The sequence below is a fragment of the Vespa velutina genome, chromosome 19 (assembly GCF_912470025.1).
Source record: "Vespa velutina chromosome 19, iVesVel2.1, whole genome shotgun sequence".
Lineage (NCBI taxonomy): Eukaryota > Metazoa > Arthropoda > Insecta > Hymenoptera > Vespidae > Vespa > Vespa velutina.
Window position 1 is genome coordinate 666,454 of NC_062206.1, and position 13,547 is coordinate 680,000.

The 13,547-nt window shown below is 31.8% G+C and overlaps 2 protein-coding genes across 4 annotated transcripts in view; one reads left to right on the plus strand and one right to left on the minus strand.

Annotated features, from left to right (window-relative positions):
* Positions 1-8,729: 8,729 nt before the first annotated feature.
* Positions 8,730-11,242, minus strand: LOC124955624 (odorant receptor 13a-like). Its single transcript, XM_047510311.1, has 5 exons — positions 10,251-11,242; positions 9,682-9,781; positions 9,424-9,519; positions 9,046-9,201; positions 8,730-8,830 (listed from the first exon to the last, which is right to left on the minus strand). Exons 1-5 carry the CDS (start codon positions 11,126-11,128, stop codon positions 8,780-8,782), a joined length of 1,281 nt encoding a protein of 426 aa, XP_047366267.1. The 5' UTR covers positions 11,129-11,242; the 3' UTR covers positions 8,730-8,779.
* A 2,276-nt stretch (positions 11,243-13,518) lies between these two features.
* LOC124955622 (alpha-1,6-mannosyl-glycoprotein 2-beta-N-acetylglucosaminyltransferase) overlaps positions 13,519-13,547 on the plus strand; it is a 32,326-nt gene continuing 32,297 nt past the window's right edge. For 2 of the 3 annotated variants that reach the window (XM_047510306.1, XM_047510308.1), the window contains exon 1: positions 13,521-13,547. This exon is cut by the window's right edge and continues 380 nt beyond it. The gene's annotated coding sequence lies outside the window, so the exon portion shown is untranslated. The other variant, XM_047510304.1, reaches the window with a different exon arrangement.

The window sequence follows — 13,547 nt, forward strand, 5'->3', positions numbered from 1 at the left end:
TCCGAGTTATCTCAATTAGACTTGACTCACGTAAATGAATTATTCTCATTAATAAATCATTCCTCATATTTAGTCTCCAATGAATAATATATTAAAAATAAGAAATATAATTACAATTAGTTTACTTACTCGAATCTATATATATATATATATATACATAAATGTGATCGTGTGAAATAAAAAAATTTCCATTTGACGTATTAGAAAAATTAGAATTGAGTAAATGGCGAGAAGGAGGAGGAGGAAGAGAATGATAACAAGAATATCCTGAAAACCATTAGAATTTATCGTTAACCAAGTGAAGGAATCATCATGGATTTTCACATATCATGTCGGCTTTGGGTTTTAGTAATTTTTACTTTCCCCTAGCTATTATCTCTCTTCCCCCTCCTCACACTTCCCTTCACACTTTTCCCTTTTATGACTATTACGTGACTTGAAAAATTTTACTCGTCGAGACTTTTTCTATATATCTAATCTTCGAAACTTCGAGGCATTGCGATCTAGATACTTTTTTTTCTGTTTTATTTATTTATTTATTTATTTATATATATATTTTTTTTATATACATATAAATCACTCATCTGACCAGAACATATTTTCTTCTCGCTATTTATTCGTTTATTTATTTATATATACAAAAAAAAATATATATATATATAGTATTCGTATTTCATATATTCATTTATAAGTATTTTAGAGCATCATATATATATATTTTTTTTGTTTTTTTTTTTTTTTTTAATATAAATCCCTCGACTGTTTAAGACAGATTTTCTTCTCGCAATTTATTCGTTTACCTATTCACATATTCACAAATATATTTATATGTGTGTAATATGTGTGTATATATATATATAAAATAAAATAATCATCAAGTATAAATATATGGTGTTCTGAAAGTTGTCCTTTTTTTTCTTTCTTATTTTTTTTTTTTTTTCTTTTTTTCTTTTTCTTTTTTCGATTACCACCTGTGGAGTCGTCGAAGTAAGGGAAAGGTGACATATAAATTCCAGGCAGAAAGCGAACTCACTCACTTGTTGATTTTATCAAGCTCCCAGGAGGAAAACACGCGAGGAGGTGCAACTTGTTGCTAAAACGAAATCCTCTTTCGTTTCGAGCCGATTTATACGAGTATAGAATAAGTTTATCGTTTCGTGCGTCATTCCTTGAATTTATTTATACATTTATCAAATATGTTTGTGGGATTCGAATTTATATTGAAAAAAAAAAAGAAAAAGAAAAATTAAAGAAAATCTTCTTTTTGTCTTTTCTTCCTTATTTTTTGCAAGGCGCCAAAGAAATTAAGTAAGTAAGTAACTAAGTAAGTAAGTAAGTAAGTAACGGGATCTTGCATGAAGCAATTAGCAGTTGAATGGAATGGTCCATTGTTGTCCAAATGTCCATTCTCCAAGAAAAGAGAAAGAAAGAAAAAAAAAAATATATATATATAGAAAAAGAAAAAAGAAGGAAAGTTTTTCTATCATTTAAAAACGTTTAAAACGTTTCGACCAACTCGTTTTATTGTTGTCGTATACTCTTGAACGTTGAAGAAAAAGAAGAGGAAATGGTGGAGGAATAATAAAAAAAGAAAAAAAGAAAATAATAGAAAATAAAAAAGAAAAAATCAATTGCAATCATTATTCATTGTCGTTTCATAAACTTGAAAGATTTTTTTTTCTTTTTTTTTTCTTTTTCTTTTTTTTTTTTTTTTAATTGTAATCGTGATCGAATCGAGAAGAAAAAAAATAAGTCATGTTTGATGACAGAGTTTATTATAGATATTTTTATAGATAGATTGAGAAATGTTTAAAGTTGCATACGTAAAAAAAAGAGAAGGAGGAACATTTGATTTACTAAATCGTTCGTACTGTTAACAAATGATCAATGATATCGTAAAGAAAAAATTACATATATAAATATAGTTAAGAAGGCTCGAAAAAAGAAAGAAATAAAAAAAAAAAGAAAGGAAAGAAAAATAGCCGGTAAGAAAGAATCGAAATGAAAGAACGAATTGTTGAAATTTTTATTAGAAAAATTCTCCAAAGATATCGATCATTTAATATATTCATTAATTTGTTTTATATTTTGTTCAAGGAAAAAATTTGGAAACGTAGGAAGGAAGGAAGGAAAGACGATAGGAAACTAAAGGATTTAAAAATGGAAAGAGATAGATATAGAGAAAGAAAAAGAAAAAGAAAAAGAGAGAGAGAGAGAGAGAGAGAGAGAGAGAGAGAAAGAGAAGATAATGAAAAATGAATGAAAAAGAGATTTAAAAAAAAAAAGAAAAGAGAGAGAGAGAGAGAGAGCCAGAGAAAGATAGATAAAAAGAGAGAAAAAGGATTTGACGTTTAAGCCCACTGGGAGTTAGTTCCGCCTTTGGGGTTTATTGACTTGTAAAATCTTGACTTGATTTTGATAGCGATCGATAATATCCCTCCGTCAGGTAATTAAAATAATATTGATTGCTTTCGTTTTCCAGAGTTAATTGATTATTTTTCATTCCAAGTTTTCTTCGGTAGTTTATTTATTCATTTATTTTTGTTGTTTTTTTTTTTTTTTTTTTTTTTTCTATCCAATTTTCGAACGATGACCAGCTTAGCAGTTGTCCTCCGAGTTGATCCCACATATTGATTTATTATTTCTATTATATTCTAATGTCTTCTGTCCATTCGAATTCGTTCATTTGACTTTCTTCCTTTTTTTTTTTTTTTTTTTTTTGTATTTGTTTGTTTGTACGTTTTTCTTTCTGTTTTTTATTATTTTTTTCATTTGTTTTTATTTTTCTTAAACGTTGCTACTTCATCCTTCCTCCTTTTCTTCTAAGCGCAGTAGACAAGATTCTTTTTTCATATCTTCTTTTCTTCTTTTTCATTTTTTTGTTTTTTTCTTTGATAAACGTTTAGATCCTCGCGAGGGTCTGTCGACAGAATGAAGAAAAAAGAGGAGAAAAAAAAGGGGAAAAAAAAATTAAAAAAAAAAAAAAAAAAAAAAAAAAAAAAAAATAAAAGAAACGTGAATGAGTTAATACGAAATTCATTAGTAGAAAGTTTTAGAGGATGGATGGGTAGGTGGATGGGGCAAGGAAGAAGGGTGGGTGTAGTGGTAAGCATTGATACTATAGCATACAATACTATATATATATATATACAGTATATATATATATATAGTATCTCTGTGTGTATGTATATATGACGTTATGACGAAAGTAAGACATAAGTCGTAGACAGAATCAAGACTCTTCTCGTGAAAGATTCGTTAAGCGAGGCACACCGAGGAGACACAGAAGAGAGAGAGAGAGAGAGAGAGAGAGAGAGAGAGAGAGAGAGAGAGAGAGAGAGAGAGTGTGTTAGAGGGGTTGGAGTTCTATAATCGAATCGAGGGTGCAACTTCAGCCCTCGGAAGTGAATAGAATTCAATGAGCGAATACTATTTGCAAGATAGACAGAGAGAAAGAGCCATACACATACATACGTATATACGTACGTACATATATATACATAGAACAAAGACAAGACTGTATGACGTACAGAAACTATCTAATTTCTTCTAAGTTTAGGGTAACTTTCTAGTGACTTTATTAATTAGATAAGACTATCTATCTATCTTATCGTTAAGGATAAAATCAAAGGTGATGTTGATTTTTTTTTTTTATAATATGCTTACCCTCATTTATTAAATGTTTCTCATTGTCAATACGATAATGAGGAAGGCAAAAGAAGCTTTAAATCTTCAACTTGTTTTTTCCCCGATTGCCTTGCAAAATGTCCCCTAGGCAGGGGGTTGGTTTGATAACTCGACACGTAAATCTCTTCTATGGTCATCTCTATTTCGATGGTCATCGTCCAAATCCGATATAATGGAAGAACTTTAACTAGAAAATTTTCATTCCTATCGTATCCTATGTCCTTTCTTTCTTTTCCTACGAAGATAAAATGGGAGAGATAATGGTGATAATGGTAATTACGAGTACGACTGACGACGATTCTGTTTGTTTATCCCAACCTCCTCGTTGTTATGACAACGATGCGTTTGTCAAACCGACGATCGACTCTCACTCTCTCTCTCTCTCTCTCTTCTGCTTTCTAATTTGTTTTATCTTTCGTTTTTTCTCTTTTTCTTTTTCTCTTTATAATGAGATCATTTTATTTAACTATAATTGTCTTGAAACTAAAATATAATTAAAAAAAAAAAAATGTATATATATATGTATGTATGTATATAAAAGGAAAGAGGGTTGGATGTTGATTCTGACTGGTATGGGTTGGAACGGAGCGTGAGGGATAGAGGAAGGAAAAAATGAAACAAAAAAGAAAAAAAAGGGGAAAAAAAAGAGATAAAAAAGGAAAGAAAAAAAGAAGAAGTGAAAAAGTGAGAAAGTGAGAGAGAAAGGGAGAAAAAAGGAGGGTAAGAAAGAAAGAAAGAAAGAAAGAAAGAAAAAAAAAGAAGGAAAACAGGAAAATAAAAATAAAATGAAAGAACGAATAGTGAATATCGAAGACGGGCATCGTGCCATTTCAAAAGGGAAGAAGATTTCTTCTCTCGGGGGTTAGAAGGAGTCAGCAGGCAAAATAGATTTCATTAACTCTCGAGGATCTCCGGGAGCTTCTCTCTTCCATGGTCGAGAAGTTCGTCGAAGATGTCGGGCAAAGAGGAAAGAATCCTTCTTTCGTTCCTGTTCGTTCGACATCGGCAGCTATTCCCCTACCACCATTTACCCCCGTTTCTCGTATCGTAGCCCTTATTCCTACACCCCCACCCATCATCTCGCTTTCCTATTCCTACTTCTAAACCCTACTCCTACTTTTGCCCCTCCCCTCTTTGCCCCTTTAACCTTCTTCTTTGGGTCGTGTGTGCCACTATCATCACCTATGCCTTTGGATCGCGGAATTTCTTTATTGTGCGAACCGCATCGAGAGGACTATATATATATATATATATATATATAGGGTGTCTCATGTAACTGGAACAGGGTGTATCTTTGGAACGATTGAATATAGAAAATAATGTTATTAGTTAAAGTTAAATTATATTTGAACGATATGTAATAGGGCAAAATAAATTTTATATACTTTTGCATATAGAAGAGTGTGTGTCAGAGAAATGCAACTGCACTTTTTTTTTTTCTTTTCTTTCCTTTTCAACGAGAACGTATACCCTTCGCTGGACTACTTCGATGGGCTCTTTAATATCGGAATGTTATTATGCCGTTCATTAGATAACTCAACGACAGGCTTAAAATAAATTTGAAAAAATTTCACTTACGATAACTTCCTTAAACGTATAAGTTTTTAGGGACATAATTAAGTTAATACTTTCATCTAGGGTATAGAAGAAAAAACTATGATGCGTTCGAAAATATAAAATATAATATTGAAAAAAGAATAGATGCAATTGCATTTTTCTGATCCACCGATCGAACAAAAGTGCATTAAATTATTTGCATATCGTGCAACCGTATGATACAATTTTACTTTGCCCTATAATATTTTTATCTATTTTTAACCGTCTAGAAAATATAGCCTGTTTAGAATTGTGTGAGACACCCTGTATATATATATATATACACACACACACACACACACACGCGTACACAAACGTATGTATATATATATATGTATGTATATAACTGAGTTTGTCTGTCTGTTTGTCTCTCTCTCTCTCTCTCTCTCTCGTTTCCTCTCATTCATCCTTCCAGCAGCCCTTCTGAAGGGCTGTTCGTGGCAGCCGACACTCTTCTCGGCAACCCAGACGCAACCACTCTCCTCCCACCTCGATCCCTCATCCCTCGCAATTAATTCCAAAGCGAATCGCTATCCTTCTCTCTTTTCTCTTTTTTTGTTGTATCTCTCTCCTTCTCTTTCTTTCTCTCTTTATCACTCACTATCTCTCGTCATTATCGTTTTTCCTTCTTTCTTTATTTTCAAATTCGAATATTTTCTCGATGGAGAAGTACGCGATTGTTCATGACACGATATCATTCGGCTGGAAATTTTTTTAACTTAAACTTTGAACTTCGATAATAACCTCGTTTTAGGATTCCAAGGGAATTAGCGTTATTATTATATGAATGGTATTATCGTACGGATCGATTAATTCTTTTTCTTTCTCGAAGAGAAGAAAAGATTCGCTAATACTAATAAGTAAGTAAGTAAGGAATTAAGTAAGTAAGTAAGTATTGATGATTGATTCGAAGTGTATATGGTTATACGAGATCGTTGATCTAGCCAAGATCAATTCTATATATATATATATATATATATATATATATTCTCATGCGTTTGTGTGTGTGTGTGCGTGCATTTGGTGAAATCGAGTGTTTGATGTTAGAAAAGGAAAGAAATATTAGTGTGGCGTGAACTATACGAGAAGGTTTCAGACGGATCGCGGTAAATATAGCAAGATTACAGGAGAACTCACTTATCCTGTAATTGCCGAAGAGAAAAAAAAAAGAGAGAAAGAAAAAGAAAAAGAGAGAAAGAGATACTAAAACGGGGATGTCTACGATTCGTTTCGCCGGATCTCTTATCCTTTGAGTGGTAACGAAAGCGGTCTTAGAAAAATTCAGAAAGCTTCAAGAACGATAAAAGAATTTTTCTTTCTCTCTCTCTCTCTCTCTCTATCTATCTATCTATCTATCTATCTATCTATCTATCTATTTTTCTATTTATATCACTCTATCTCTTTCGATTTATTTTCGAATTCAAAGGAAAGTCCAAAAGGGTCTGGTATTAATCGAATTTGATTTTTGGAAGAACAGTATTCTGTACTTAGAAGATAGGCAGTAGTAGATGATCTATCAAAAAATTCAATAGGTTCTATCCACCTGTCCTTAGTCTATCTCTCTCTCTCTCTCTCTCTCTCTCTTTCTGTCTATGTCTCTCTTTCTGTTTGATTCTCTTTCTCTCATACTCTATCTGATTCTTTTTCTCTCTTAGTCTTTCAGACTCTCTGATTTTCTGTCCTTCTTACTCTCTCTTTTTCTCTATCTCTCTCATTCTCTCTTTATCTTTCTCTCTTTCTCTCATCTTTATTTATAATCCACCGAACAGACGGAGCAGTACTTTAGCAAAAGAATTGGATGGGATCTAGAAATGACCATCGGTCTCTCTGGTACGAGCTTTCTTCGTCTCGTGGGCGTCCTCATGAAAGGCAATGAGTTTTTCCTCCCTTCTCTTCTTGGCCCTTTCTATATATATATATGTATATATATATATATATATTCACCGACCCGATTTCAAACGTTTATAGGTGGGCTATTGTTTATTTACCGTGTCGTCACTTCTGTAATAGTATCAACGTATAGGTGATATCACTCTTCTTTCTTTTTTTTCTGACAATACTATTTACGTGTACACACATACGTACATATGTACGTATCTATCTATGTATATTACGTATATTGTATTTATATATTTATGTATTTATGTATGTAGGCTAAAACTATTCACGATTTTGTTTTCTCGATACATTAAAAATCTAAGTACTTACTTACTTATTTACTTACTTACTTATTTATTTATCACTTAGATATGTATGTAAAAACCAATCAAGGTAACCGGGTTATATTCGTTCTAATCCTTTGACGGTGATTATTAGAACGTAACTTTAGCTAAGAAAATTTTCATCGGATTAATCACATCGCGTGGTCTTTTGAGAGTATTAAGAAAAGATTTAGAGAGAGAAAGAGAGAGAGAGAGAGAGAGGGAAGGAGAAAGAGAGAGAGAGAGAGAGAGAGAGAGAGATAGAACGTGATCATCGATAGCTAGGCCAATAGGAATCTTTTCGATATCGGTGTCCCTAATGATCGAAGCAAGCAACTTCTCAAGAAACGTGGCCTTCTATCCTTTCAGCCAATAATTATGGATTTCCTTTTCTGAAAAATAGAGTTTCTTTTCTTTCTTTCTTTCTTTCTTTCTTCTTCCTCTTCTTTGAGATTTTTCTCTTTTTCTTTCTTCTCCCTCTCCTTCTCTCTCTCTCTCTCTCTCTCTCTATCCTTTTTTCTTTATCTTTTTTCCTTTCTTTTTTGCTCTCTTTTTCTCTTTTTATTTTTTGCTTCTCTCTCTTTTTTTTTTCTTTTTTTTTTTTCCCCCAATGCGATCGTATCCCTCAAAAATAAGAAAAAAAGTCGTTCTTCTCGATCATTCATTCATTTTTGTACGCGTTCGTATTAATTTTTATATATATTCGTGTAATAATAATAACAATTAAAATAATTCATAATGAATTAAAAAGTATTATAGTATAGTAGTATATGAATCACGAGAGAGGAATGAAATAGAAATTGAAAAAGAGAAAGGGACACGGGAAGATTTCTTTTTCCCTTCTCCTTAAGAGAGAAAAAAAAAAAGAGAAAGAAAAAGAAAAAGTAAAAGGAAAATGATCGATGCTCGACTCAAGTCAAGTGCTACACAAAAAGCCTTTCTCTCTCTCTCTCTCTCTCTCTCCCTCTCTTTTTGATAATCATTATCAACTATTTCTCTTTGTAAACCTTTCATATCGTTTACACGAGCAAATATAAAATTAAAAAGAAAAAAAAAAAAAAAAAGAAAAATGAATAATCAAATTACAAGAGATAAATAAGTATCTCGTTATTTTATTCAATCTCTCTTTGTCTAATAAATGAATAAATATATAAAGAAAATAAAGAAGAAGGAAGAAATAAAGGAACAAAAAAAAAAAGAATGGTTTAAATAAAAACAAACAAAATAAGAAAGAAATAAAACAACGTAGGACAAGAATAAATCATACTCGAGATTAAATTCATACACTCTCGAGATCAATTCATGCTTCTTATCATGGTGAAGAAGGACGCTGCCGTTGAGATCATCTGAAAACAAAAACAAAAACAAAAAAGAAACAGAGAAAACCAAAAATAAAAAAAAAAAAGAAACAAAGCTTAGAAATAATTGCGCTCAAATTTCGATCGTGACTTAGAAATGGAGAGGAGTTTTTGACTTTTTTTTTCCTTCTTTTTTTTCTTCTCTCTCTCTCTCTCTCTCTCTCTCCTTTTTTTCTTTTTTTTTTTTTTTTTTTATTACTTACAGAAGCAAACGTTTCCAAAGATAGGTATGCGAATTTGCCAGCAGTCAAACGTACGGCCTTTTGTGATCTCATAATAATAATATAAATGGATCTTTTCAATTCCTTCGGATACATGTACCATGGCGTTGAATAAGTTGAATTGGCCACTGCTGTGGTCTACAAAAGTAAATAAATAAATAAATAAATAAATAAATAAATAAATAAAATAAGTAAATAAAAAATAAATATAAAAAAGAAACAATTATATACGTAATAGATATGAAACGAATTAAGCGTGGATAGGATCAAACCTATGCCATAATATGTTTCTCTTTTTTTAATTTATTTATAATTATGATAGTGAAGGAAAGAAAAACAATAACAAAAAAGTTACAAAACCTCAAAGAGCAATACGTCGGGTGGCCAATTGCAGAGAAAGAGTTGTATTACTGCAATCAATACCTGTGTCGTATATTTGTACTTATCGGGGTCGTCCTGCAACGATCCATAAACGTAATTTACGGATGGTGATGGTGGTGGCAATGATAGTGGTGGTGGTAGTGGATGATGGTGGGGAAGAAGGCAATGGGTGGTCTATTTTTCGAATAGATTTTTATTCATGAAAATCGAGAGAGAGAGAGAGAGAGACCACCTTACCCCGGCTAATTTAAAACCAACTAGAGATATGTTGTAAGTGCTGCCGATCAATTGTGTGAGGAAAATGACGTTAGCCAGTTCCTCGATGTCCTTACAAAATCTATGTAAACGTTTTAAAATATTTTTTTTGAATAGATAAATCATTAGATAGATTATTCATTGGATCAGTATATGTAAAAGTTTTTAATCGACGTTTCGTATGAAACAATCGATATTTGTAATTAAACATATCGGTGATATCAATAATACGATCAATATTATTACATTGTTCTGATGGAAAAAATCTGCAAATATTTTTCGAAACAAAAGTATTTTTTTCATCTTATTCGACACACAACTCCTTACATTTAATTATTTATATTTATCATTTATATTACATATTGATACACATACATACATATATTTATATATGTGTATATATAAATTATAATAAATGTCGATCCATTTGACAACAGAAATAACAACGAATTATTGTTGATCAATTAAAAAATACCGATCGAATGAATATACAAATATTTCCATATATTTCATCGAGCTATCAGATTAAATATAAAAATTATTTTACTTACTCGAGTACTGTGCCGTGATAATTAACGTAATCGTCGAGTTTAATCTTGACATTTTGATAAATATAAGATTCATCGTAGTCACCTTCGATATTAATAGATTTCGTTTCTTCCATCAACGACGACATTTTATTTTGTATTACTTTAAGATGTCCGCAGGCAATGAGTATCATAACTGGTCCAACTGTGTCGATACCGACGCAGGTCAAACCAACGTTGATCATTGTAGTTAATTGATAAACATATGCTATCTCGAAATAAGGCGATTCGTGTATATCGATTAAAAATGCATAAGGCAAATTTCTAATCGACGTTTCGTTGCCATTCGTAATGGACGTCGATATGAATAAACTTGCAATGGCGTAAAAAAAAATGGTAAAGGCGCAACCGAACAAATAATAATACGTCAAACGTTTCGTTTTATTCGTATAAATGATAACGTAAGATCTTTCGTCATTATCCAATAATCTCCATAATCTTTCGCATAATTTCAACATATTACGAAATTTCTTACGTTTAATAAATAATATCACGTAACGTACTTGACCACCTATTAGGGATATTATCATTGAGAAAAATTCTAATGCTATATCGGCGTTCGACATATGTCCGACGAATTCGTAACTATAAGAAATGGAATATGTCGACAATGAAATGAAAGATATTCCAGCGAGTAAATTTGTCCAATCGAGATTTATAATAAACGTTGTTTCAAATGGCAATATGCCGCAGAATTTTAATAAAAATACATTCATCGCTATCACGTTTTTACCGAACGACGACGACACTTCGTCCGACATTTTCTCGATATACACGCGAGAAATTTTTCTCTCTTTCGTCGACGTTTTTACATACGAAAATATATTATCCCTTTTCTTCATCTTCTTCTTTACGATTCGTTTTTGCTTTCTTTTTTTTTTTTCCTATTCGTTATTCAAATTTATTATATCAAAAGGCAAAACCGCGAAGAACCGACACAGTTATAGGCACTGACTCTTCGGATCCATCCGAAGAAAAAAAATCAACCCATCGAAGATAGTCCGATGGAAGGTGAAACGGAATTTTGCACCTGCGCGATTCGAGTTGCACCTTCGTGCTAACCCTTGCATCATATACCCCCAATTCTCCAACCCTTTCCCCTCCTCATCCCTTCTTCTTAATATTACTCGAACATAATGGTTACTTTGGTTACTTTCTCGTTCGGCTAAAGTTCGAAAGATTTTCGCGTTCTTTTTGTCGTAATGTGTCTACGTAATAATTTGTATCCTCGAAGGTATAAGTCTAATTTCTAATCTCTTTCCCTCTCTCTCTCCCTCTCTCTCTCTTTGTCCGACATCGTATGCTCTTTTTTTTTGTTTTCGTTTACGATAGATAAAGTAAAACTTAACCGTGGACTTATCGTCGAAAGTTCTTTTACGATCGTAATTGCGAGCAAAGAGAGAGAGAGATCGAGAGTTTCATTGATTCTGTTGTTTTCGTAAAAAGGAAAGCAAAAAATAAAAAAGAAAAGGATTCGTCCATGCGATGAAATTATTGTGTGTATACATTGAAACAAGGGTAAGACGAGAATGAGGTAAGGGAGGAAGTAGATCGTGGGGGACATTGAGAGAGAGAGAGAGAGAGAGAGAGAGAGAGAGAGAGAGAGAGAGAAAGAGAAAGAACAACGTTGACTTTTCGACGATAAAGAAAAGTTGTTTTATGCGATGATACGTGTCGACGAAAAAAGACTAGTATGTATCGATCGTATTACGAATGAATAAATTAAGACATCTTTCTATGGAGATTTGATGCCGACAATTTTTATACTATTGTCAAAGAGAACACGATACACACGATAGATCATTAATCTGTGGATAGATCATTAATTTCAATAAAATAAAATATATATAATTAATTGTTAGATAATAATTTATATTTATTTATATAATAGGTTGTATTATATAATAATTAAAATACGTAATGCTTATTATTTCTTATCAACGTTTTACAATTTTCACGATATAATTAACAATTTCGATATTACAAACATCGATCTGTTCTATTAGAAAGGGTACGCGTGTCAAACCACGCCTGTTACCACTAAATCTAATCTCGGTTAGGATACGTTTATTATAATAAAATTAAGTTATTAATTTTCATCGATTACATTGACGACAGTTCTATTTAATAATAATAATTGGATATTACGTGGAAATTTGCATAGGGATTAATTATTATTTATTATTTAGTATAATCTCTACTTCGTTGACGCGAGCGCATACACCCACACACAACATATATATGTTTATATATATATATATATATATATATATATATATATATATATATATATATATATATATATATATATATACCTATATTCTAGATAAATGGGGGAGGGGTCTAAGTTACACTCCATTGGTTCGTACGAGCCAGTCGCTGTGAAATGCGCGTCTATATCCAAGAATGAGAAGTCAATGCGCAGGTTAATATTGACGATCGAATAGAACGGAGTTGAATTGATAATTTTTCATACCAGAACAAATCGTACGCATGCGCATTATTTACAAGTCTATAATGTATTATCAATATAAATTTATACGACATTGAATTTAATATTTCGTATTTGTTACGAGAAAGAAAGAGTGAGAGAGAGAGAGAGAGAGAGAGAGAAAGAGAAAAAGAGAGAAAAAGAAATAAAATAACTATTAGAAATAAAATCGAAAGGGTGTACACTGATATATAAAAAAAAAAAAAGAAAAAAAAATGATCTCAACGCGCGTATTATTTAATATAAATGAATAAGTATACAGTTGCAAAATAACATACGTAAAAATAATTTAAAATATGAAATAATATATAAATACAATTTTCCATTGATCGATTATCAATGAATGAACTTCGATTAAGACCAAATCTGTTTTATCGATAAAGAAGAAAAACATCGTCGGTAAACGACTACCTTATCGACAGTGTACTAATTTATCGACAATGAATTACTACTTTATCGACAATGAATTACTAATTTATCGACAGAGGTAAACTCTCAATAAAATAAAGATTATCATTGAACGAATGTCTTTCTCGAATGGTAAAGTCGCATAGACCGACAGAGATAAAGAGATAAATAGAGAGATAGAGAGAGAAAGAGAGAGAGAGAAAAAGATAGAGGCACAGACAGAAAGAGAAAGAGAGAAATAGAGAGAGAGAGAGTGTGTCTAGGATAGGAGCCGAGCGTTAGCGACATCCCCGTGAAAGTTAATATCTCGGAGTCTTCGACTAAGGGTTGGGCGGTGTCATAGAGACGGTAGTGAGAGGGTG